The 26685-nt window shown below is 45.7% G+C and overlaps 2 protein-coding genes across 5 annotated transcripts in view; one reads left to right on the top strand and one right to left on the bottom strand.

Annotated features, from left to right (window-relative positions):
* LOC139158036 (aldehyde dehydrogenase family 3 member A2-like) overlaps positions 1-11576 on the top strand; it is a 50341-nt gene extending 38765 nt beyond the window's left edge. For all 4 annotated transcript variants that reach the window (XM_070735417.1, XM_070735418.1, XM_070735416.1 and 1 more), the window contains exons 9-11: positions 625-724; positions 4614-4849; positions 9344-11576. In XM_070735417.1, coding sequence (XP_070591518.1) covers positions 625-724; positions 4614-4849; positions 9344-9358 — 351 coding nt within the window. In that variant the 3' untranslated portion in view covers positions 9359-11576. The remainder of the gene's footprint in view (positions 1-624; positions 725-4613; positions 4850-9343) is intronic.
* Positions 11494-26685, bottom strand: part of LOC139158034 (multidrug and toxin extrusion protein 1-like) — a 39348-nt gene continuing 24156 nt past the window's right edge. The window contains exons 12-17 of the mRNA XM_070735414.1: positions 26500-26575; positions 21422-21491; positions 20555-20687; positions 16692-16786; positions 12279-12390; positions 11494-12020 (exon numbers count right to left, since the gene is read on the bottom strand). Coding sequence (XP_070591515.1) covers positions 11812-12020; positions 12279-12390; positions 16692-16786; positions 20555-20687; positions 21422-21491; positions 26500-26575 — 695 coding nt within the window. The 3' untranslated portion in view covers positions 11494-11811. The remainder of the gene's footprint in view (positions 12021-12278; positions 12391-16691; positions 16787-20554; positions 20688-21421; positions 21492-26499; positions 26576-26685) is intronic.

The following is a 26685-nucleotide window of genomic DNA, read 5'->3' as shown; positions in this document are numbered from 1 at the left end:
CTTCTATGTTTCTATGTTTCTATTGAAACAAAACAATTTAAGAAGACTAATGTACATTGAAATTAGGAAACGAAATGGATGTAAATGAAAAAGCTGTAAATAAGAAGGTCCAGCCAAATAGCTGGCAATGATTTCAAGTTCTGATACCAATGTACATTAATGTATAAAGCAGTGTTTCCCAACCTTGGCAACTTGAAGAAATTTGGACTTCAACTCCCAGAATTCCCCAGCCAGCGAATGCTGGCTGGGGAATTCTGGGAGTTGAAGTCCAAATTTCTTCAAGTTGCCAAGGTTGGGAAACACTGGTATAAAGCACAATGCTTTATTATGTTCTGCTTGTATGTTTGTCTATTTCTATTTAATTGGATTTATATGCCAATTAAATAGAAATAGACAAACATACAAGCAGAACATAATAAACCATTGTGCTTTATACCAGTGTTTCCCAACCTTGGCAACTTGAAGAAATTTGGACTTCTATGTTTCTTTTTCGTTGTTTTTTAAAAAAATGTAAATAACTAATAAAATATATTTTTTTAAAATGGAAGTTCAGCACTGATTATTTTCATCCAGTCCAACCGAAGTGTCCACTCCCCGTTCTCCTCTCTCTCTCTCGCCTCCCAGGTCATCGATAAAATGATTGACGAGACCTCCAGTGGTGGTGTCACCGCCAACGATGTCATCATGCACTTTTCCATTCCGGCTTTACCTTTCGGAGGCGTTGGTGAGTGTCTGGGACAGGGGCGGTTTGTGTGTTTCCTAATTAGAAAGATTTTTCTGCTTAGAGTTCATAGAGATTCTTCACTCGTCCAGTTCTTAATTGTCCCCAAAAATGCTTTTTGCAGGAAGCAATTGGACTGCAACATCCGAGAAATAAATCAGAGTCCAAACCTTGGCCTTCTTGGGGAAAAGGAATCCTCAATCTGAGTATTGCATTGGCAGTTCTGTGTTAGCTAAAACTTCAGTTATAGTTAAAATGATGGAGACTCTACTCAAAAAGAGGATAAATCAGCACCTAAAAAACAATAACTTATTGGACCCAAATCAGCATGGCTTTACTGAAGGCAAATCATGTCAGACTAATCTCATTGATTTCTTTGACTATGTCACAAAGGTGTTGGATGAAGGTGGTGCCGTGGATATTGCCTATCTGGACTTCAGCAAAGCCTTTGATACGGTTCCACATAAAGAGCTGATAGATAAATTAGTGAAGATTGGACTTAATCCCTGGATAGTTCAGTGGATTTCAAGCTGGCTGAAGCATAGACATCAGAGAGTTATTGTTAATGGCGAGTATTCTGAGCAGAGACAGGTTACAAGCGGTGTGCCACAAGGGTCTGTTCTGGGTCCTATTCTTTTTAATATGTTTGTGAGTGACATAGGGGAAGGTTTGGTAGGGAAGGTTTGCCTATTTGCCGATGACTCTAAAGTGTGCAATAGGGTTGATATTCCTGGAGGGGTCTGTAATATGGTAAATGATTTAGCTTTACTAGATAAATGGTCAAAGCAATGGAAACTGCAGTTTAATGTTTCCAAATGTAAAATAATGTACTTGGGGAAAAGAAATCCTCAATCTGAGTATTGCATTGGCAGTTCTGTGTTAGCAAAAACTTCAGAAGAGAAGGATTTAGGGGTGGTGATTTCTGACAGTCTCAAAATGGGTGAACTGTGCAGTCAGGCGGTAGGGAAAGCAAGTAGGATGCTTGGCTGCATAGCTAGAGGTATAACAAGCAGGAAGAGGGAGATTGTGATCCCCTTATATAGAGCGCTGGTGAGACCACATTTGGAGTACTGTGTTCAGTTCTGAAGACCTCACCTACAAAAAGATATTGACAAAATTGAACGGGTCCATAGACGGGCTACAAGAATGGTGGAAGATCTTAAGCATAAAACGTATCAGGAAAGACTTCATGGACTCCATCTGTAGAGTCTGCAGGACAGAAGGAAAAGGGGGGACATGATCAAAACATTTAAATATCTTAAAGGGTTAAATAAGGTTCAGGAGGGAAGTGTTTTTAATAGGAAAGTGAACACAAGAACAAGGGGGCACAATCTGAGGTTAGTTGGGGGAAAGATCAGAAGCAACATGAGAAAATATTATTTTACTGAAAGAGTAGTAGACCCTTGGAACAAACTTCCAGAAGACGTGGTTGGTAAATCCACAGGAACTGAATTGAAACATGCCTGGGATAAACATATATCCATCCTAAGATAAAATACAGGAAATAGTATAAGGGCAGACTAGATGGACCGTGAGGTCTTTTTCTGCCATCAGTCTTCTATGTTTCTACGTTTCTTCCAAGTTCCAATTTATTGACAGAGCCATATTTGCAGGGGTGGGCTGCTGTCTGGATTGGGGGGAACGCAGTGGGGTAGCGAAAATGGAGCTCGACCCCAGAGCCCCCAATTTGCACTGAAAGATGTTGAAAGAAAATGCAGGGCGTTCTGCATAAACCACGTTCACAGCGTGGTAGTAAAAAATTTGGTAGCCCTTCACTGCATGTTATTATTTTTTTTTATTATTTATTAGATTTGTATGCTGCCCCTCTCCGTAGACTCGGGGCGGCTCACTACAACAATAAAACAATTCATGACAAATCTAATAATTTAAAAAACATTAAAACCCCATTATTAAAGCAGACATACACACAAACATACCATACATAAATTGTATAGGCCCAGGGGAGATGTCTCAATTCCCCCATGCCTGACGGCAGAGGTGGGTTTTAAGGAGTTTACGAAAGGCAAGGAGGGTGGGGGCAATTCTAATCTCCGGGGGGGAGCTGGTTCCAGAGAGTCAGGGCCACCACAGAGAAGGCTCTTCCCCTGGGACCTGCCAAATGACATTGTTTACTCGATGGGACCCGGAGAAGGCCAACTCTGTGGGACCTAACTGATCGCTGGGATTCGTGCGGCAGAAGGCGGTCTCGGAGATATTCTGGTCCGATGCCATGAAGGGCTTTATAGGTCATAATCAACACTTTGAATTGTGACCGGAAATTGATCGACAACCAATGCAGACTGTGGAGTGTTGGTGTAACATGGGCATGCCTTGTTGGTTATGTTGGTTATGAACTGTAGTCAACCCGATACTAACTTTTCCTACAGTTCTTCACCAGGTTAAGGTTCATCCTTTATCCCCACACCCCTTGCTCCATTGCCACTTTTATTTTTATTATTATTATTTATTAGATTTGTATGCCGCCCCTCTTCGAGGACTCGGAGCGGCTCACAATATAACAAATCCAATACATTAAAACAACATCTAAAACCCATAACATTAAAACCATACAGCCCACTCTTACCATACACAAAACTGTAATAGCCTAGGGGTAGCTCAGTTACCCCATGGCTGGCGACAAAAGTGGGTTTTGAGTAACCTATGAAAGGCAAGGAGGGTGGGGGTGGTTCTGATCTCCAGAGGGAGTTGATTCCAGAGGGCCGGGGCCGCCACATAGAAGGCTCTTCCCTTGGGGCCCGCCAGACGACAGTTTAGTCGACAGGACCCAGAGAAGGCCAGCTCTGTGGGACCTTATCGGCCGCTGGGATTCGTGCGGCAGAAGACGGTCCCGAAGGTATTTCTTCCTTCCTTCCTTCCTTCCTTCCTTCCTTCCTTCCTTCCTTCCTTCCTTCCTTCCTTCCTTCCTTCCTTCCTCCCTCCCTCCCTCCCTCCCTTCCTTCTTTCCTTCTACCTCCATCTTTTCTTTCCTTCTTTCTTTTTTATTCATTCTTCCTCCCTCCTTCCCTTTTGTTTCTTTGCTTTCTTTTCCCTCCCTCCCTTTCTCCCTTCCTTCTCTCTACCTCTTTCACTTCCTCCTCCCTCCCTCCATCCTTCCCTCTTTTTTCTTTGTTTCCCTCCCTCCCATCCTTTGGTGCAGGGGTCCCCAAACTTTTTACACAGGGGGCCAGTTCACTGTCCCTTGGACTGTTGGAGGGCCGGACTATTAAAAAAAACCCTGAACAAATCCCTATGCACACTGCACATACCTTATTTTAAAGTAAAAAACAAAATGGGAATGTACTATTTAGAGGGGGGGGAAGAAGTTTGAAATTCATATATGTTTATGTTTTGTTTTTAATTTTCTTTTGTTAACATCTGATTGTAGGTTTTCTTGGTTTATAGAAAAATGTATAAAGAAAGAAGGAAGCACTTTGGCATAATGGTTAATAAGTTAGAAATATAATTGGTGTTGCACTTTTTGAAGGAACATTAAGGAGGGAATTTAATTAAAAGAAAATGAATGTAACTGGATGACAAAATTAGAAAAAAAACTTTTGCAACTTTTTTGATGATTGATATTAGTTACTAACAAAATACCGCATTTTATTCATAGAAAATTAGATGGAACACTGTGTTGTGTCACTCACACGCAGGCCGGATAAATGGCCTCAGAGGGCCGCATGCGGCCCCCGGCCGTAGTTTGGGGACCGCTGCTCTAGTGTTTAGGGCAAAGGTCACCCAGCTGACTGTCATCCCTCAGCCAGAACTCCCCGTCTCCTGGTGACTGGGCCAAAATGACCCAGCTGGCTTTCATGCCTAAGGTCATGGGGCTTGAACTCCCCGTCTCCTGGTGATTTGACCCCCTTCCCTTGAAATCTCCCTCTCCCCACAGGTAACAGTGGCATGGGTGCCTACCACGGCCGTTTCGGCTTTGACACCTTTTCCCACAAGCGCGCCTGCCTCGTCCGGTCGCTCAAGATGGAGGCCGCCAACACTATTCGGTACCCGCCAAACAGCCGGAAGAAGGTGGACTGGGCTAAATTCTTCGTCTTGAAGCGGTTCAGCATGTGGAAGTTTGGCCTCGTCGCCCTAGCGGTGCTGGGCATTGTGGCCGCCATTGTCATTAAGGTAAGTCCTGGCCGGGATGCGTGACACCAGCCCTTCGAGGTAGGCCGAAACAAGAAAATACAGTGGTACCGCTACATAAAAACGCCTCTTCTTACGAACTTTTCTAGATAAGAACCGGATGTTCAAGATTTTTTTGCCTGTTCTCAAGAACCATTTTCCACTTACAAACCCGAGCCTCCGAAAAAGGCAGGGAGAAGCCTCCGTGGGGCCTCTCTAGGAATCTCCTGGGAGGAAACAGGGCTGGAAAAGGTGGGGAGAAGCCTCCGTGGGGCCTCTCTAGGAATCTCCTGGGAGGAAACAGGGCTGGAAAAGGTGGGGAGAAGCCTCCGTGGGGCCTCTCTAGGAATCTCCTGGGAGGAAACAGGAACAGAAAGGCAGGGAGAAGCCTCCGTGGGGCCTCTCCAGGAATCTTCTGGGAGGAAACAGGGCCAGAAAAGGCAGGGAAAAGCCTCCGTGGGGCCTCTCTATGAATCTTCTGGGGGGAAACAGGAACGGAAAAGGCAGGGAGAAGCCTCCGTGGGGCCTCTCTAGGAATCTTCTGGGAGGAAACAGGGCTGGAAAAGGCAGGGAGAAGCCTCCGTGGGGACTCTCTAGGAATCTTCTGGGGGGAAACAGGAACGGAAAAGGCAGGGAGAAGCCTCCGTGGGGCCTCTCTAGGAATCTCCTGGGAGAAAACAGGGCTTCCACCCTCCCTGTGGTTTCCCCAATGTAGATACTACAGCTAGTCCTGTAATGGTTGAAATTACACGCTGTCTTTGTGTTACGACCCAAAAATTCCTGTTACTAAGCGAGAGCCAGGGAGTTAAAGTGAACCTGGCTCCGCTTTATGACCTTCCTTGCCACCGTGGTTGAAGGGCAGCCCTGTGTGTGACTCTGTATGGACTGTCATATATTGAGGACTGCCTGTCCTATCACTGATAGATAGAGCCTCGGTGGTGCAGTGGTTAGAGTGCAGTGCTGCAGGCTACTTCTGCTGATCACCGTCTGCCAGCAATTTGGCAGATCGAATCTCAGTAGGTTCAAAGGTTGACTCAGCCTTCCATCCTTCCGAGGTGGGTCAAATGAGGACCCAGATTGTTTGGGGCAAGAGACTGACTCTCTGTAAACCACTTAGAAAGGGCTGGAAAGCACTGCAAAGCGGTATATAAATCTAAATGCTATTGCTATTCCTTCCTTCTTCTAACCCTTCTTTTCTTCTTTCCTTCCTTCTTTCTTCTAAACTTTCCTTTTCTTCCTTCTTTCCTTCCTTCCTTCTTTCTTCTAACCTTTCCTTTTCTTCCTTCCTTCTTTCCTTCCTTCCTTCTTTCCTTCCTTCCTTCCTTCTTTCCTTCCTCCCTTCCTTCTTTCCTTTCTTCCTTTCTTCCTTTCCTTCCTTCCTTCTTTCTTTCTTTCCTTCCTTCCTGCTTTCCTTCCTTCCTTCCTTCTTTCCTTCCTTCCTTCTTTCTTTCCTTCTTTCCTTCCTTCTTTCCTTCCTTCCTTCCTTCTTTCTTTCCTTCTTTCCTTCCTTCCTTCCTTCCTTCCTTCCTTCTTTCAACCTTCCTTCCTCAGTGGCGCAGTGGTTAGAGTGCAGTACTGCAGGCTACTTCTGCTGATCACCGGCTGCCAGCCGTTTGTCAGATCAAATCTCACCAGGCTCAAGGTTGACTCAGCCTTCCGTCCTTCCAAGGTCCGTAAAATGAGGACCCAGATTGTTGGCGGCAACAGGCTGACTCTGTAAACTGCTTAGAGAGGGCTATGAAGCACTGTGAAGTGGTAAATAAGTCTCACTGCTATGGCTAGGGTTATAAAATAGAATAGAGAATATTTAGAATAGAATATAGAATAAAAATTAGAATAGGATCAAATAGAAAATTAGAATAGAATGGAATTGCTCGAAGGGACATTGGACGTCTTGTAAGAGCCTCGGTGGTGCAGTGGTTAGAGTGCAGCACTGCAAGCTACTTCTGCTGATCATTGGCTGCCAGCAGTTTGGCGGATCGAATCTCACCAGGCTCAAGGTTGACTCAGCCTTCCATCCTTCCAAGGTGGGTCAAATGCAGATGCAGATTTTGGGGGCAATATGCTGACCCTCTGTAAACTGCTTAGAGAGGGTTGGAAAGCACTGCAAAGTGGTAGATGTCAAATTGCTATTGCTATTTCCAAGGTTATTTCACAGATCATAGAAAGCCCAGTGGGAGAATATCAAGAATATCATATGCTGCAACATCCTACCGGTCAATGACTACTTCAGCTTCAACCGCAATAACACAAGAGCAGGCAACAGATTCAAACTTAATACGAACCGCTCCAAACTTGACTGTAAAAAATATGATTTCAACAATCGAGTTATCGAAGCGTGGAACTCATTACCGGACTCAATTGTGTCAACCCCTAACCCCCAACACTTCTCCCTTAGACTCTCCACGATTGGCCTCTCCAGGTTCCTAAGAGGCCAGTAAGGGGCATACATAAGTGCACTGGTGTGCCTTTCGTCCCCTGTCCAATTGTCTTTCCTCTCTTTCACCCATCTTATACATTCTCTTCCTTTCATATATCCTCTCCTCTAAGTTCACTTTCACCCTCTTTGATATTATCACATGTCTATTTTCTTCCTATGTATTTGTGTATTGGATGGATGAATGAACGAACGAACAAACAAACAAACAAACAAGCAAGCAAATAAATAAATAAAAGGTCAGCGTTTGGATGAGAGACAACCAGGAAATCTCTCAGCTGGGAAAATAGCCTGGGAATCTGGAAATTAAAAAAAAACACATTCCAGAAAAGGGCAGGGCCGATGCATTCCATACTGCTGCCAGGAAAAGAGGATTATTTATGAGATGAGAGTTGATGTGTAGAGGACGGAGCTGAGCTCAGGTTACAGCACCTGTTATTACATCTGATGATGAGCGGACTGGAGGCTAAAACATAGGAAGAACGGTTGCAGGAACTGGGCCTGGATAGTTTAATGAAAAGAGGGACCAGGGGAGACAGGATAGCAGTGTTGCAATATCTCAGGGGTTGCCACAAAAAAGAGGGAGTCAACCTATTCTCCAAAGCACCTGAGGGCAGGACAAGAAGCAATGGGTGGAAACTAAACAAGGAGAGAAGCAACTTAGAACTAAGGAGAAATTTCCTGACAGTTAAAACAATTGATCAGTGGAACAGCTTGCCTCCAGAAGTTGTGGGTGCTTCTGCAGGTTTTAAAGAAGAGACTGGATAACCGTTCGTCTGAAATGGAGTAAGGTCTCCTGGTTGAGCTGGAATACAGAATAACAGAATAATTCTGTTATTCTGTATTCATATAGATGGGTAGATGTACTCTGTCCTCCCCCTCAAATAAGACATCCTTTGATAATAAGCCCAATCAGGCTTTTGAGTGCATGGCAATAAGGCCAAGCACTTATTTCAGGGTTCAAAAAAATATAAGACAGAGTCTTATTTTCAGGGAAACAAGGTCAGATAGATAGATAGATAGATAGATAGATAGATAGATAGATAGATAGATAGATAGATAGATAGATAGATAGAGACAGACAGACAGACAGACAGACAGACAGACAGACAGACAGAGAAATATATATATATATATATATAGACAGACAGACAGAAATATAGATAGACAGACAGACAGAGAAATAGATAGATAGACAGACAGACAGACAGAAAGAGAAATAGATAGATAGATGATAGATAGATAGATAGAGATAGATAGATAGACAGAGAAATAGATAGATAGATAGATAGATAGATAGATAGATAGATAGATAGACAGACAGACAGACAGATAGATATAGATAGTTAGATAGATAGATATAGATAGATAGATAGATAGATAGATATAGATAGATAGAAAGATAGATAGATAGATAGATTAGATAGATAGATAGAGATAGATAAAGATAGATAGATAAAGATAGATAGATAGAGATAGATAGATAGAAAGATAGATATAGAGATAGATAGATAGATGATAGAGATAGATAGATAGATAGATAGATAGAGATAGAGAGAGATAGATAGAGATAGAGATAGATAGATAGATGATAGAGATAGATAGATAGATAGATAGATAGATAGATAGATAGAGATAGAGAGAGATAGATAGAGATAGAGATAGATAGATAGAAAGAAAGAAAGATGGAAAGAAAGATAGAATGATAGATAGACAGACAGACAGACAGATAGATGATAGAGAGAGATAGAGATGACAGACAGACAGACAAAAAAGAAGGGAGGAAGGAAGGTTTCCCCAATCGTATGCATTATTTGCTTTTACGTTGGTTCCTTTGGGAAAAATGGCTTCTTCTTACAAACTTTTCTACTTAAAAACCTGGTCACGGAACGAATTAAGTTCGTAAGTAGAGGTACTACTGTACTGGTGATTCACTTAACAACCACCCTGCTTAGCCATGGAAATTCTGGTCCCTGTTGCAATCATCTGTCAAAAACTGTATATTTGTTTTTTCCCATCGCAGAAATTTAATATTATTTATTTTTCTCCCTTTTTTATAGGTGGTACTTTTCTGAGAGCGCAATTCCACCGAGGCCGCCACACAACGCGGTGTTAAAAAAAGCTGTTCCAGGCAGTGTTTGTGTGTTTGCGTGTGTGTGTGTCGGATGGGGTGTCTTTTTCTAACACTTACTTACAAGAGCTAACACAATTTCTTCTTAATCATTAAACTCAAGTAGGGTAAGCACCAAAGTTTGATTTCTCGGGTGAGAATATATTTTATATATTCTTATAATTTCTTCTCTCTTGGAAACATAAGTTTGCACCAAAGAAAGGAAATTGACAAAAGGAGTTTTGAGCAGAGAAACTAGGAATTGTTAAATTAGATTTTCAAGGTATTTTTCTTACGGAGTTGTTATTTTAAAGCAACCTTGTTCTGTGTTTTTTGAACATTTCTTGTTTTTAAAAAGTGAAGTTTTTGTTGCTTTCGAGGGCAATAGCAGCTTCTCATTTTTTTCTTTTCTTGGAAACGAGCAATGCAAAGTTTTGCATTTTATAGCCACCCAATGGGGACACATTTAAACCCATAGAGATATTTCTGATCTATGCATGGTGTTTTTCAGGCTTGGTAGCGGGATGATGAGTGGACTTCAACTCCCAGAATTCCCCAGCCAGCAGCTTAAAAACATGCTGGCTGGGGGATTCTGGGAGTGGAAGTCCACCCCTCATGCTGACAGGGGAATTCTGGGAAATGAAGTCCCCCCCCCATCTTAAAGCAGGCTGGCTGGGGGATTCTGGGACTTGAAGTCCACCCCTCTTAAAGCAGGCTGGCTGGGGAATTCTGGGAGTGGAAGTCCATTAACGTAAAGCATGCTGTCAAGGGAATTCTGGGAGTGGAAGTCCACCTCTCTTAAAGCATTGCTGGATGGGGAATTCTGGGACTTCTGCTGTCCCTCAAACAATTATATTTTCCCCAAAGGGAGAAATGGAGAAGCATGTTCTTGAAGGCAGTAAGCAACCCCCAACAGCCTCCAGCAGATGCCTGAAGTCTTTAAAGGTGGATATGGTTGGGTTCTACTTACCTTCCTCACCAGTTCGCTTTGCAACAGAAGTGCACATTTTGCATTCATGTCACTTCCTGGAAATGACCCTCTGCGCATGCGCAGAAGCCTTTGAGCATGCACAGAGGTTTTCTGGGGTTTTTTTGCAATCTGCAATAACTGGAGGACTCATTTGGGGGCATGGACCGCCGCTCATTGCTGCCAGTTTGGCGAGTGGTACCAAATTTCCCGCTACCTGTTCTAAAGAACCGGTTGGAATTGGCAACGACCCACTACCCGAGTCCAGCCTATTCGCAAGTGAAGCAAACCTTTCGCTCCAAATGATGGGATAAAGAACTTACATCCCCCTCGACTCAAATTCTAAGAACAGGATGTAACCTTTAGGATTAACCACACCACCATTAGAATAGCAAAAAGGCATACTACACACTACAGAACTCACTACATACACTGCACAATCCCCTGCAGCATTCCAGAAACCGTAGGGGGAGAAAATCCTTGGGGCTCATCAAGCTAATTTTATCAGCTGCCCCAGAACTGCATGCTGGGTTTCGGAATCCTCCTTTCCAATTGGGCTCCCATTTTGCTTTCAGTACTTTTCTCCCTGCTTTGGAACCGGACCAATTTTTCTTCCTACAATAGTAAGCGGCCGGATGGTTGAAATGAACAAATGAAACTACGGTGGATGGACAAGAAGAATTTTCCAAATGCTGGAAGCACGAGAGATAAAAGCCAAAGGCTGGCCGGATCCTGGTTAGATTATGTTCAGTGTATAAATAGCATTTTTGAATTCCTCGACAAGATCCTCGGAGCTTCGTTGGACCAAACCACGGCTAAGACCGCATTGCAGAAGCCAAATAAATCCTAAATGAAATGAAAAGGGCACTGCCCCCTTCAAAAAATGGCCACTGGTTTCTGCAGGGGAGGTCAAAAAGTCAAAATGTAACCCCCCATAAACATGTCATCGAAGCTCTATCCTTGCAATCTCACGTAAACATGGATGAAAGTTCTATTGACATGGTTCGGGTGCCATTTTGACTTTTTTGACTTCCCTAGGGTCCATATTTCTTTGGTTGTTTGCTAACCCTTTTCTAACCTGCTTTCCTCGTTCCTTTTAAAGGCGTACATTTAAAAGCAATGTTAAAAAAAAATACTACTAAAAGATTTTTATCTGGAAAGATTACATGGAATATGTCGGGTTATCTAGAAATAAACTTTCTTAACCACCCAAAAATGAGTCTTTCATGTTGAGACGCTGGATTTGGCCAATTCAGCTTTGCAAGAAGGAGCAACATGGCCAATATCCCACAATGTTTGGCTGAGAGGGGTGCCCCCTGGTGGAGGCTCTGGGTATATAACTCCCGCTTGGGGCCCTCTGCTGGATGAAACAGGGTCCTGCTGCTGAGCATCTTCCTCTCGTTCCTTTGCTTTGGGGTCCAAGGGGGTTTGTTCTAGTCTCTTCCCAGCCTCTAATTGTCCGTGAATATTCGTATCAATATTCCCACGGCGAGAATTCCCACGGCGCCGGCTACTGCCAGTCCCCGTCTCACAATCAGTTGTTTGGTCGTCAGAACCCGGCCCGGCCTGGGAACGCCAGCTGCTGCCTTGTCCTGCAGAGTTGGCCCATCTATGACGGTAAAGCTCAGAAGCACAACGCCGTTCTGGACATCCGTGTGTCCTGGAACAGAAAAGGACAGGTGGGACTCGAACTCGGCTCCAGACAGCAAGCAACTTAATGAACACAATTGAGCCTCACAATTCCTTATATCTTCAAAATGAATATAACTTTTTTCAGGCCGTAATTCCATTTAAAGCCCGTCTCTTTAAGTGCAAATTTAATTCTTACTTCTTAATTCTGACACTAAGTGAGTGGTTGTAAATCGAGGACTGCCTGCATCGGCCTGGCACGGCTACAAAGTTTTCTTCCTTCGCTCACCTCCAAACCCTGCTTTGCATTCCATGTCGGAAGAAGAAATTGCCTTATCCGGGATGGGAGCCGAATTCAAATCCTCCACTGGCTTCGGCGACAGTTTGGCACGGCGCTGGGCCTAAAAGGGAAGAGTAGAGATTTTATTAAATGTGTGTGTGTGTGTGTGTGCATATATCACATGTTTTTGCTGAATTTTTAAAATTAAGGGAGACTACGACACACACACACACACACACACATATATATAATAGAATAAAGTTCTTTATTAGCCAAATGTGATTGGACACACAAGGAATTTGTCTTTGGTGCATATGCTCTCGGTGTACATAAAAGAAAAGATGCATTTGTCAAGAATCATGAGGTAAAAAACACTTAATGATTGTCAATTGGATCAAATAATAAAAGTGAGAAGAAGCATTTTTGAGAGAAGAAAACTGTCTAGAGAAAATATTGAAAGAAAAGATTAATGATTCAAAAGGACAGGCTAGTAATATTTATAGCATGCTATTACAAGTGGAAGAGGAAGTGATTGAAGGCCTAACAAGATACTGGCAAAATGAATTACAGATTAATGAAAACGAGATGGAAGAAGTAGTAGAAAATATACATAAGATAAAGAATACAAGAATTGGAGAGATGAGAAGGAAAATTTTACATAAATGGTATTTATGTAAAACTAGCACACTTCCAGAGGAAAGGGAAAGGAAATTGCTGGCATGGTTGCCAAATAAAAGGAGTTTTTATGCATATGCTCTGGGAATGCGTTGAAGTTCAAAAAATTTGGAAGGAAGTACAGAATGAAATAAATAATATGCTAAACATTAATTGGATAATTACGAAAGAATTAGCAACACTAGTTAAACATGGGGAATTACGAGAATTTAAAGAAATCAAAACAGCAGCTTTGGAAAGCGCTCAAGCAGTAGTGGTATTAGGGTGGAAGGATAGCAATAAATGGACAATCCAGAATTGGTACTGGTACATGGTGGACCACATCCACTTCGAAATTACGGAAATAAGATTAAATAAATTTGATGAAAATAAATTGGAGAAGCTGATGGCACGATGGAATAAGGTGAAAAATTATATCTTAAGTAGAATTTACGACGACAATGTGAAAAATAAATTCCAGTCACTTTTTGTATGTAAAGAAATGTAAACCGGAGCTAAGGAAGAAATTAAAACTTATTGCAAATAATTTAACCCCCTAAATGGCGGTGGGGTTTTATTGGTGTTGGGCACGTTTTCTTTTAAGTATTTTTTGTTGTTGTTGTAATAAAATTTAATTAAAAAAATATTATAAATTGGATCAAATAAGCAATGAGGAAACAATAAAAATCTTAAGGAGACAAGCAACAAGGTACAGTCATACAGTCATAAGTGGGAGGAGATGGGTGATAGGAACGATGAGAAAAAATGTAGTAATAGTAGTGCAGACTTAGTAAATAGTTTGACTTTGTTGAGGGAATTATTTGTTTAGCAGAGTGAGGGCGTTTAATAAAACCGACTTCTGGTTTGCCTTTTTCCGCAATCTGAAGCCCTCAGGGAAGTTCCCTGAAGCCCCAGAATGAGAAAAACAGCCCAAAGGGAAAACCAGACTGGAAGTCTATTATTTTTTTTTTGAACTTCCGGTTTGCCTGTTGGGCAGTTTTTTGCACTCTGGGGCTTCAGGAAGCTTCCCTGAAACCTCTGGAGGGCGAAACGGCCTTCCCCAAGGCCGAAAATCAGCTGCATAGCGCCTACATGTGCTGTGGGGCTGCTTAAAACTGATTTCAATTTCTGACAGCTTTCCACCTCTGTGATCCTACGTTTACATTTTGGCAGCTGAGCAACTGCCCTGCAATTTCAGCCACTTGCAGCATCTAGCAGTCACATTAATCGAGATTTATGACACTTTGGCTGGAAACCAAGGTTTGCTCTCTACATGGGGCTACCTTTGAAAAGTGTTCGGAAACTTCAGATTAGATTAGATTAGATTAGATTTATTGGATTTATATGCCGCCCCTCTCCGAAAACTCGGGGCGGCTCACAACAAGATAAAAACAATACATAATAACAAATCCAATACCCACCAATCCAATTACAATTTTAAGCTAAAAATTCATAAAAACAACCCCAGAATATTAAAACACGCACACAATCAATCTAACACCAAAACAACATGGGCAAGGGGGAGATTGTTTCAGTTCCCCCATGCCTGACGGCAGAGGTGGGTTTTGAGCAGTTTGCGAAAGGCAAGGAGGGTGGGGGCAATCCTAATCTCAGGGGGGAGCTGGTTCCAGAGGGTCGGAGCCGCCACAGAGAAGGCTCTTCCCCTGGGTCCCGCCAGACGACATTGTTTAGTCGATGGGACCCGGAGAAGGCCAACTCTCTGGGACTGAACCGGTCGCTGGGATTCGTGCGGCAGAAGGTGGTCCCGGAGATATTCTGGTCCGGTGCCATGAAGGGCTTTATAGGTGATAACCAACACTTTGAATTGTGACCGGAAACCAATGCAGACTGCGGAGTGTTGGAGTGATATGGGCAAACTTAGAGAAGCCCATAATTGCTCTCGCAGCTGCATTCTGCACGATCTGAAGTTTCCGAACACTTTTCAAAGGTAGCCCCATGTAGAAAGCGTTACAGTAGTCGAGCCTCGAGGTGATAAGGGCATGAGTGACTGTGAGCAATGACTCCCGGTCCAAGTAGGGCCGCAACTGGCGCACCAGGCGAACCTGGGCAAACGCCCCCCTCGCCACAGCTAAAAGGTGTTTCTCTAATGTGAGCTGTGGATCGCGGAGGACGCCCAAGTTGCGGACCCTCTCTGAGGGGGTCAATAATTCCTCCCCCAGGGTAATGGATGGACAGATCGAATAGTCCTTGGGAGGCAAGACCCACAGCCACTCCGTCTTGTCTGGATTGAGTTTGAGTTTGTTGACACTCATCCAGACCCCAACAGTCTCCAGGCACCGGGACATCACTTCCACTGCTTTGTTGACTGGACATGGAGTGGAGATGTAAAGCTGGGTATCATCAGCGTACTGATGATACCTCACCCCATGTCCTTGGATGATCTCGCCCAGCGGTTTCATGTAGATAGCAGGGGGGAGAGGACCGACCCCTGAGGCACACCACAAGGGAGAGACCTTGAGGTCGACCTCTGACCCCCCACTAACACCGACTGCGACTGACCGGAGAGGTAGGAGGAGAACCACTGAAGAACAGTGCCTCCCACTCCCAACCCCTCCAGCCGGCGCAGAAGTATACCATGGTCGATGGTATCGAAAGCCGCTGAGAGGTCAAGGAGCACCAGAACAGAGGACAAGCCCCTGTCCCGGGCCCGCCAGAGATCATCCATCAACGCGACCAAAGCAGTTCCCGTGCTGTAGCCGGGCCTGAATCCAGACTGTTGAGGACCTAGATAATCGGCTTCTTCCAGATCGTGCAGAATGCAGCTGCGAGAGCAATTATGGGCTTCTCTAAGTATGCCCATGTTACACCAACACTCCGCAGTCTGCATTGGTTGCCGATCAATTTCCGGTCACAATTCAAAGTGTTGGTTATGACCTATAAAGCCCTTCATGGCATCGGACCAGAATATCTCCGGGACCGCCTTCTGCCGCACGAATCCCAGCGACCGGTTAGGTCCCACAGAGTTGGCCTTCTCCAGGTCCCGTTGACTAAACAATGTCGTTTGGCGGGACCCAGGAGAAGAGCCTTCTCTGTGGTGGCCCCGACCCTCTGGAACCAGCTCCCCCCAGAGATCAGAACTGCCCCCACCCTCCTTGCCTTTCGTAAAGTCTTCAGAGAGGGGCGGCATACAATCTAATTAATAATAATAATAATAATAATAATAATAATAATAATAATAATAAGTTCTTAAGACCCATCTCTGCCGTCAGGCATGGGGGAACTGAGACATCTCCCCCGGGCCTATACAGTTTATACATGGTATGTTTGTGTGTATGTTTGCTTTTAATAATGGGGTTTTTAGTGTTTTTTAAATTATTAGATTTGTTCTTACATTGTCTTTGTTATTGTTGTGAGCCGCCCCGAGTCTACGGAGAGGGGCGGCATACAAATCTAATTAATAATAATAATAATAATAATAATAATAATAATAATAATAATACATCCAGTTTCCAGGAGAAAAAAAAAGGACATTGCAAACAACAGATTCACTTATCGGCTGTGACAACCACAGGTTTGCTCTACAACCATGGTGTTCACTTAACCACCAGTGTAAAGAAAACCAAACCGGTCACAAAAGTGTACATGTTTACTTGGCGACTTGTTGATTGACTGGCGTGAGTATAAGTCTGGGCTTGATGAATGGTCGTAAACAGAGCTGTCCAAAACAGTGTGAATGACCAGGATGTGAAGGGAAAAGGGAAAAAGGGAAATAGGTCACGCAGTTCCCTAGTGGTCAGAGCCTCTTACCTCTTCGGCCGCCTGGTTCCAGTTCATCCGGACAATGTACACGATGAAACAGATGCAGAGAATCAGGTTGCAAATCAACATGCCCAGCCAAAACCCTAGGAAGGAGGAGAAGCTGAGAAATCGCAAAGTCCTCAATTTATAAGAACCTAAGAAGAGCCCTGCTGAATCAGGCCAAAGCCCATTGAGTCCAGCATTCTGTGTCACACAGTGTCCCGCCAATTGTCCATGGGGATCTTGAGTAGAAAGAGAAGGCAAAACCCTCCCTTTCCCTTGACCCCCAACAAATGAGACCCAAGGGAACCCTGCCTGCCTCAACCAACATAGAGGTGGCACATGGACATCCATTTCAATAACCACCGATACACTTGGCATCCATGAATCTGTCTAATCCTGCCTTGAAGCTATCCAGGCTGACAGCTGTCACGACCTCTGCTAGAAGGGAATTCCATAAACCAAGGACCCTCTGGGTGAAGACATATTTCCCTCGATCAGATAATCCTCCACAATGGCCAAACCCACAGGCTGCTATTTATAGCAGCCTCACTAATGACCACAGATGGGAGACACGCTAGTGCCCTTATGCACGCCCCTTACTGACCTCTTAGGAATCTGGAGAGGTCAACTGTGGATAGTCTGAGGGTAAAATGTTGTGGGTTAGGGGAAGATACTACGGAGTCCGGTAATGAGTTCCATGCTTCGACAACTCGATGACTAAAGTCGTATTTTTTACAGTCCAATTTGGAGCGGTTAATATTAAGCTTGTATCTGTTGTGTGCTCTTGTGTTGTTGTGGTTGAAGCTGAAGTAAATCGTTGATAAAATCATAAAAGTCCATAAAAATCATCTGCCACAATCTCCTACCGGATACTTCAGCTTCAACCAGTGTTCCCTCTAATTTTTTTTCGGGGTGAGCAGAAAAGTATAGTGTCTGAGCGGCAGTCCCTTTGGCACTAGGCGGCATATAAGTATAAATAAATAAATAAATAAATAAATAAATAAATAAATAAATAAATAAATAAATAAATAAATAGATAGATAGATAGACAGACAGACAGACAGACAAACAAACAAACAAAGTAAGTAAGTAAGTAAGTAAGTAAGTAAGTAAGTAAGTAAGTAAGTAAGTAAGTAAGTAAGTAAGTAAGTAAGTAAGTGTGGGCGTGCGCTATCACACATGAGCAAGTTCTTGCATCCATAATTCTATCCTTTCTATGTCTTCCTCCCTCTTTCCTCCCTCCCACTTTCCTTTCTATCTCTCCCTCCCTCTTTTCTTTCTATCTTTCCCTCCCTCTTTCCTTTCTATCTTTCTTTCCCCCTTTCTCCAAGCCCTTCCTTTTCCCTCTCCCTAACTACCCCCTTCTCCCTCCTTTCTATCTCTCCCTCCCCCTTTCTCTCTCCCTTCCTTCATCTTTCATTCCCTCTCTCTCCATCCCTCTTCCTTTCTCTCTTCCTTCCTTCCTCTCTTTTTTGTTCTTTCTCTCTCCCTCCTTCCCTCCCTCTATGTCTTTCCCTCCCCCTCCTTCCCCCCTCTCTTTCTCTCTCTCTTGCTTTCTTTCTCGCTTTCTTTCTCATTCTCTCTCCCCTCCTTTCTCTCTCTCTCTCTTTCTCTCTCTTTCACCACGCCGGCAACAGAGAGAAAAAGAGAGAGAGAGATGGAGAGAGAGTGGAGGGCGCCGTTGTCTTTGCCTCTGCCTGGCGGCTCTGCAGTAAAGAGGGAGCAGCTGCGCACCGCCTCCCGGGAGCCCGGCCAACTTTTGGAGCCATTTTGTTTTCAGCTGGGCTCCCGGGAGGCGGAGCATGGCCAGGCACCGTGTCTTCGCCTCCGCGTGCCGCCTCTGCCCGGCCGAAAACAAGACGGCTCCAAAAGTCGGCCGGGCGCCGTGTCTTCGCCTCCGTGCGGCTCTGCAGCGAAGAGGAAGTAGCCGCGCACCGCCTCCCGGGAGCCCGGCTGACTTTTGGAGCCGTTTTGTTTTCAGCTGGGCTCCCGGGAGGCGGAGCATGGCCGGGCACCGTGTCTTCGCCTCCGCGTGCCGCCTCCGCCCGGCCGAAAACAAGACGGCTCCAAAAGTCGGCCGGGCGCCGTGTCTTCGCCTCCGTGCGGCTCTGCAGCGAAGAGGAAGTAGCCGCGCACCGCCTCCCGGGAGCCCGGCTGACTTTTGGAGCCGTTTTGTTTTCGGCCGGGCGGAGGCGGCGCGCGGAGGCGAAGACACGGCACCCAGCCAAGCTCCGCCTCTCAGGAGCCCGGCCGACTTTTGGAGCCGTTTTGTTTTCAGCTGGGCTCCCGGGAGGTGGAGCGTGGCCGGGCACCGTGTCTTCACCTCCGCGCGCCGCCTGCGCCCGGCCGAAAACAAAACGGCTCCAAAAGTCGGCCGGGCGCCGTGTCTTTGCCTCCATGTGGCTCTGCTGGGCTCCCGGGAGGAGGAGCGTGGCCGGGCACCGTGTTGCAGCGGAGGAGAAAGAGAGGCGGAGCGGGCAGCGAGCGGCGGGCGGCCAGCCAGGTGTTCGGGGGGCAGCCGGCGCGCGCTCCCCAAATCTCCCTGCCAGCCCACCCGCCCGGAACATTCAAAATAAGAAAACCCTTCGCTCTTACTTTGAATGTTCTGGGCGGGCGCGCAGGCAGGGAGATGGGAAGAGTGCGCGCCGGCCCGCGCACCCCCCAGCCTCCGGAGAACGCCTGCCCCTCCCCCCTCTCTTGCAGCGGAGGAGAAAGAGAGGCCAGGCAGGTGGGGGGCAGGGCCGAGAGGCCAGGAGCGCGAGGGGGCCGGAGGCACCATGGAGAGGCAGGTGTGGCCGCGGCTCCCTTCTATTGCCCGTGCCTCCCCCCCCCGCGGGCTGGCAGGGGGATGGGGACTGCGCGCCCGAGGAAAAAGGTGCGCACGGGGGTATTTTGGAGCGCGCGCGCGCGCACGTACACAGCTTACAGGGAACGGTGGCTTCAACCACAACAATACAGAAGCATACAATAGATACAAACTCAACTGCAGAAAATACGACTTCAGCAACAGAGTGATCAATGCCTGGAATGCCCTACCCGACTCTCTGGTTTCTTCCCCTAACCCCAAAAACTTTAACTTTAGAGTGTCTACAGTTGACCTCTCCCGATTCCTAAGAGGTCTGTAAGGGGCGTACATCCAAAGATATTTCACCAGAAGAGCCCTTCACTCCTCCACTCGAAACAGAATACCCTACGAAAATAGACTAACAATCCTGGGTCTAGAAAGTTTAGAACTACGACGCCTAAAACACCATCTAAGTATTGCCCACAAGATCATATGCTGCAACGTCCTTCCGGTCAACGACTACTTCAGCTTCAACCGCAACAACACAAGAGCACGCAACAGATTCAAACTTAATATTAACCACTCTAAACTTGACTGTAAAAAGCATGACTTTAACAATCGAGTTGTCGAAGCGTGGAACTTTTTACCGGACTCAATAGTGTCAACCCCCAACCCCCAACATTTCTCCCTTAGACTATCCACGATTGACCTCTCCAGGTTCCTAAGAGGCCAGTAAGGGGCGTACATAAGTGCACTGGTGTGCCTTTCATCCCCTGTCCAATTGTCTTTCTTTTATGTCATATATCATATATATTTTCTTCCTCTCATATACTTTCTCTTCTATATTACATATTATCTTTATATATAGTACTACCCAATGTCTATTCTCTTCCATATGTATTGTTTATTGGACAAAGAATAAATAAATAAATAAATAAATAAGCGCACCATTGTGCCTAACCTCCATGTCCTACTGTCCAAATTTACCTGTACCTACTTTGCTTTTGTTTATCTACTATATTTTGACAAAATAAATATTTGTACAAGAGCCCCCCCCCCGCCATTCTCTGCTCAAGGACAGTACCTATCATGCCAATTTTAGCTACAAAAAGGAGCACGACCCCCAAGGGAAGGCCTACAGTGTAGTAGCCCAACGTATTGTAAATGGCGCCTAGTTTCTGCCTTCCGGTGCCACGGAGGATCCCGCTGGTTGCAGCCTGCAAGAGATGAAAAGAAGGTTGGGTTTACAAGAGAGTGCCTGAAACTTTGCAAATGGTAGGTGGGTGGACTTCAACTCCCAGAGTTCCCACTGTACTGACATTTTTTTTCAGGCTTGGCAGCGGGATGATGAGTGGACTTCAACTCCCAGAATAATAATAATAATAATAATAATAATAATAATAATAATAATAATTATTATTATTATTATTATTATTATTATTATTATTATTATTATTATTTAGATTTGTATGCCGCCCCTCTCCGTAGACTAGCTTAAAACATGCTGGCTGGGGAATTCTGGGAATTGAAGTCCACCCATCTTAAAGCATTGCTGGCTGCGGAATTCTGGGAACTGAAGTCCACCCATCTTAAAGCATTGTTGGCTGGGGAATTCTGGGAACTGAAGTCCACCCCTCTTAAAGCATTGCTGGCTGGGGAATTCTGGGAATTGAAGTCCACCCATCTTAAAGCATTGCTGGCAGGGGAATTCTGGGAGTTGAAGTAAAGCAGGCTGGCTGGGGAATTCTGGGAATTGAAGTCCACCCATTCCGCCCCACAGCAGAATGCCTTCACATACCCCATTAAGCCATGGTTTGGTGATCAGTGGTTTACTAAACCAACCACTGTTTGCCTGTAATCCTAAACCATTTGAGGTTGCCAGAGCTCAACTCCAGCTTAAATTTAACCTGACCCAGCCCAGTGGAAAGAAGTGAGAAAGAAAAGGACTCACACAAACACCTTCAAACAGATGGAAGACTATGTAGACAGGCATCGCATAAGCCACAAGGTCAACAACTTCCCTGTTGTGGACAAATAGATTAAAATCATCATCAATGCCAACCTCCTCTAAATCAGGGATGCCCAATCTTGGCAACTTTAAGACCTGTGGACCTCATCACTGGAAGCTTTGAAGAAGGGACTAAACTGCCATCTGTCCGAATTGGTATAGGGCAGTGATGGCGAACCTATGGCACGAGTGTCAAAGATGGCACGCAGAGCCATAACTGCTGGCACGGGAGCCGTTGCCCTGGCTCAGCTCCAGTGTGCATGTGTGTGCTGGCCAGGTGATTTTTGTCTTGCAAGGAGACTCTGGGAGGGTGTTTTTGGCTTACAGAGAGCCTCAGAGGGGATGGGGAAGGGCGTTTTTACCCTTTGCTGACTCAAGGAAAGCCTTTGGAGCCTAGGGAGGGGGAAACATGAGCCTACTAAGCCAACCAGAAGTTGGGAAACATTTTATTTTTTATTTATTTATTTTGTCCAATACACAATGAGGGTTTTAGTGGGTATATATATATATACACATAGTAAAATACATGATGATGGTTATAGAGGAGATACTCATAGTAAAATATATCTAAGAAATAATAGAAAAGAAGGTATAGTAATAGAACGTATCAATGAAAGAATAGAAGAAGAGATATAGGAATAGAAGAAAGTTATAAGAGATATAGGAGAGCAATAGGACAGGGGACGGAAGGCACTCTAGTGCACTTGTACTCGCCCCTTACTGACCTCTTAGGAATCTGGATAGGTCAACCGTAGATAATCTAAGGGTAAAGTGTTGGGGGTTTGGGGGTGACACTATGGAGTCCGGTAATGAGTTCCATGCTTCGACAACTCGGTTACTGAAGTCATATTTTTTACAGTCAAGTTTGGAGCGGTTAAAATTAAGTTTAAATCTGTTGTGTTTGTTTGTTTGTTTGTTTATTTAGATTTGTATGCCGCCCCTCTCCGCAGACTCGGGGCGGCTCACAACAAAGTGCAAAAAGACAATTTATAACAAATCTAAATTTATACTAAAAACATTTAAAAACCCCATTTCTAAACGCACATACATACACACATACCATTCATAAATTGTATATGCCCGGGGGAGATGTCTCAGTTCCCCCATGCCTGGCGACACAGGTGGGTCTTAAGGAGCTTGCGAAAGGCAAGGAGAGTAGGGGCAGTCCTAATCTCTGGGGGGAGTTGGTTCCAGAGGGTTGGGGCCGCCACAGAGAAGGCTCTTCCCCTGGGGCCCGCCAACTGACATTGTTCAGTTGACGGGACCCGGAGAAGGCCCACTCTGTGGGACCTAATTGGTCGCTGGGATTCGTGCGGCAGCAGGCAGTCTCGGAGATATTCTGGTCCAGTGCCATGAAGGGCTTTAAAGGTCATAACCAACACTTTGAATTGTGACCGGAAATTGATCGGCAGCCAATGCAGACTGCGGAGTGTTGGTAAAACATGGGCATACCTAGGTAGGCCCATGACTGCTCTCGCAGCTGCATTCTGCACGATCTGAAGTTTCCGAACACCCATGTAGAGAGCATTACAGTAGTCGAACCTCGAGGTGATGAGGGCATGAGTGACTGTGAGTAGCGAGTCCCGATCCAGATAGGGCCGCAACTGGTGCACCAGGCGAACCTGGCCAAACGCCCCCCTCGCCACAGCTGAAAGATGGTTCTCTAATGTGAGCTGTGGATCGAGGAGGACGCCCAAGTTGCGGACCCTCTCCGAGGGGGTCAATAATCCCCCCCCCAGGGTAATGGAAGGACAGATGGAATTGTCCTTGGGAGGCAAAATCCACAGCCACTCCGTCTTATCCGGGTTGAGTTTGAGTCTGTTGACACCCATCCAGGCCCCAACAGCCTCCAGGCACCGGCACATCACTTCCACTGCTTCATTGACTGGACATGGGGTAGAGATGTAAAGCTTGGTATCATCAGCGTACTGATGATACCTCACCCCATGCCCTTGGATGATCTCACCCAGCGGTTTCATGTAGATTTATTTATTTATTTATTATTTGGATTTGTATTAAATAGCAGGGGGGAGAGGACCGACCCCTGAGGCACCCCACAAGGGAGAGACCTCGGAGTCGACCTCTGACCCCCCACTAACACCGACTGTGACCGACCGGAGAGGTAGGAGGAGAACCACTGAAGAACAGTGCCTCCCACCCCCAACCCCTCCAGCCGGTGCAGAAGGATACCATGGTCGATGGTATCGAAAGCCGCTGAGAGGTCAAGAAGCACCAGGACAGAGGATAAACCCCTGTCCGGGCCCGCCAGAGATCATCCATCAACGCGACCAAAGCAGTTTCCGTGCTGTAACCGGGCCTGAAACCCGACTGCTGGGGACCTAGATAATCGGCTTCTTCCAAGGATCGCTGGAGCTGGAGTGCCACCACTTTCTCGACAACCTTCCCCATAAAGGGAAGGTTGGAGACTGGACGGTAGTTGTTAAGTACGGCTGGGTCCAGGGAAGGCTTCTTGAGGAGGGGGGCGCACGAGCGCCTCTTTATAGGATGATGGAAAGGATCCCCTCCCCAAGGAAGCGTTGATAATCTCCTGGACCCAGCTCCGTGTCACCTCTCTGCTGGCCGAAACCAGCCAGGAGGGACACGGATCCAGTAAACAGATGGCGGAACTCACAGCTCCAATGGCCTTGTCCACTTCATCAGGTGTCACCAGATCAAACTCTTCCCAGACAGATGGACAAGTACGGGCCCCAGTCACCTCAACTGACTCGTTGTCAGCCGACTCTGTTTTCCAATTGGAGTCGAGGTCCGCCCGGATCTGAGCGATTTTATCAGCGAAAAACGTGTTAAAATCCTCGGCACTACTCTGTAAGGGCTCCCCAACTCCCCTCTGATTAAGAAGGGAGCGGGTCACCCTAAACAGAGCGGCCGGGCGGGATTCCGCTGATGCAATCAAGGCGGCATGATACGCGCATCTTGCCGCCTTGAGCGCCACTTTGTAAGTCTTAATAAAAGCTCTTACAAGTGTTCGATCAGATTCAGACTTACTCTTCCTCCATCGCTTCTCTAGACGTCTCTTCTGGCGTTTCAACTCCCGGAGCTCCTCGTTGAACCATGGAGCTCTACGGGGTCTAGCGCCGCGGAGAGGTCGCAAAGGCGCAATCCGATCAAGAGCCTCCGCTGCAGCCTTGTTCCAGGCTTCTGCAAGAGACTCCGCCGAACTGTGGACGAGTGCATCTGGAATAACCCCAAGCGCCGTCTGAAAGCCACTTTCCCCCCCCTTCCCTGGGGTCGAGGTTGATGCCATATCTGAAACCCAGCTGGGCAAATTTCAGAGAGAGGAACTCCTCCCTCTGGGCTCAGCCAGGTTTCAGTAATACATGCCAGGTCGGCCTCCTCATCCAGGATTAAGTCCCGGATGAGGAGAGCTTTATTTACCACCGACCTGGCATTAAGCAGCAGCAACCTGAGCCCAGGGCCAGAATTACACTCACCACCAGTACCCAAGGTTGAGCTCACAGAGCCAGAACAAGGGATCGTTATTACGCAACAATCCCTCGTTCCCCTGGAACGGCTTGTGTTGTTGTGGTTGAAGCTGAAGTAGTCGCCGACAGGCAGGGCATTGCAGCATGTGATCTTGTGGGCAATACTTAGATCTTGTTTAAGGCGTCTTAGTTCTAAACATTCTAGGCCCAGGATTGAAAGTCTAGTCTCTATTTCGAGTGGAGGAGTGAAGGGCTCTTCTGGTGAAGTATCTTTGGACATTTTCAAGGGTGTTAATGTCTGAGATGTGATATGGGTTCCAAAGAGATGAGCTGTATTCGAGGATGGGTCTGGCAAAAGAAGCCATTTCTGGCCTCCAGAGGGCCTCCACGGGGTGGGGGAAGCTGTTTTCGTCCTCCCCAGACATTGAGTCATGGGTGTGGGCACTTGCGCATGTGCGTTATAGGGTGCACACGCTCTTTCGGCACCTGAGGAAAAAAAGGTTCGCCATCACTGATATAGGGTCTCCTGCTTGGGCGGGGGGTTGGACTAGATGACCTACAAGGACCCAGTGATGAGCTGCTGCCCCCACAGGGGGGGAGAAATGTAGTGGGGGTAGTAAGTTTATGCACTGTTTACTTAATAGTTTTTTATTGCCCTTCCTTCTCTAGTACCTTATTATGATCTTTCTTTACTTTTAAAATAAGAAATAATTAAATAGCATGTTTTTACCCATAAACCCTTTAATCATTTTAATTATTATCTAGAACTGAACTTTGATAGCAATGAAAGAAAATTGAGCTACTTGCCTTACCTGTTATCATAGTGAACCTTGTGGGTTCAGTACAAAAACTTAAATTGTGACTGGGCTCCTCAACAAATAATGCTGTCTATCATTTATCCTTTTTGTGGCTAATCAAATACAGTGTTCCCTCGATTTTCGCAGGTTTGAACTTTGCGAAAATTCTATACCACGGTTTTTTAAAAAAATTAATTAATAAATAATTTGCGGTTTCCCCCCCATACCAGTTTTTCCTGCCCGATGACGTCATATGTCATCGCTAAACTTTTGTCTGCCTTTAATAATTTTTTTAAAATAAACTTTAATAAATAAACATGGTGAGTAATAATCTAAATGGTTGCTAAGGGAGTGGGAAATCGTAATTTAGGGGGTTAAAGTGTTAAGGGAAGGCTTGTGATACTGTTCATAGCCAAAAATAGTGTATTTACTTCCTCATCTCTACTTCGCGGAAATTCAACTTTCGCGGGCGGTCTCGGAACGCATCCCCCACGAAAAGTGAGGGAACACTGTAGAGAGGAAAATTGTATCTCTTTGAGGCAAGGAGAGGCCAGGCACCGTAACCCTAACCCTTGACGTGAGTGACAGTCAAGTTGGCCACCTTTATGCCAGTCACATGACCTTTAAGCCACCCTTGGTCATATGATCTTCAAGCCACTCCCACCTGGACACATGGCTGGCAAGCCACACCCACAAAATAAGCCACGCCAAAGTCTGGTAGTAAAATTTTTTGCAGCCCTTCACTGATCTGAGTGGTTCACTCCAAGAATGTCACACTTACTTCTCACTGGTGAAAATATACGCCAAGACGTTTTTCGAGGCGGCCAACACACTACACATCAGAACGACGAATCCCGCTGGAGGAAATAAAACAGGGAGAAAATAATTGAAACACAGAGAAAAGGGGGGAGGATCTGACGTAGAAGTGGAGCTCTTGCCTCGTCAGTCAGGAGGTTATGAGTTCGAT

Source organism: Erythrolamprus reginae, chromosome 1, assembly GCF_031021105.1.
Source record: "Erythrolamprus reginae isolate rEryReg1 chromosome 1, rEryReg1.hap1, whole genome shotgun sequence".
Taxonomy (NCBI): Eukaryota; Metazoa; Chordata; class Lepidosauria; order Squamata; family Dipsadidae; genus Erythrolamprus; species Erythrolamprus reginae.
Note: the sequence above shows the minus strand (reverse complement) of the source record. Positions and strands in the feature narration are given on the sequence as shown.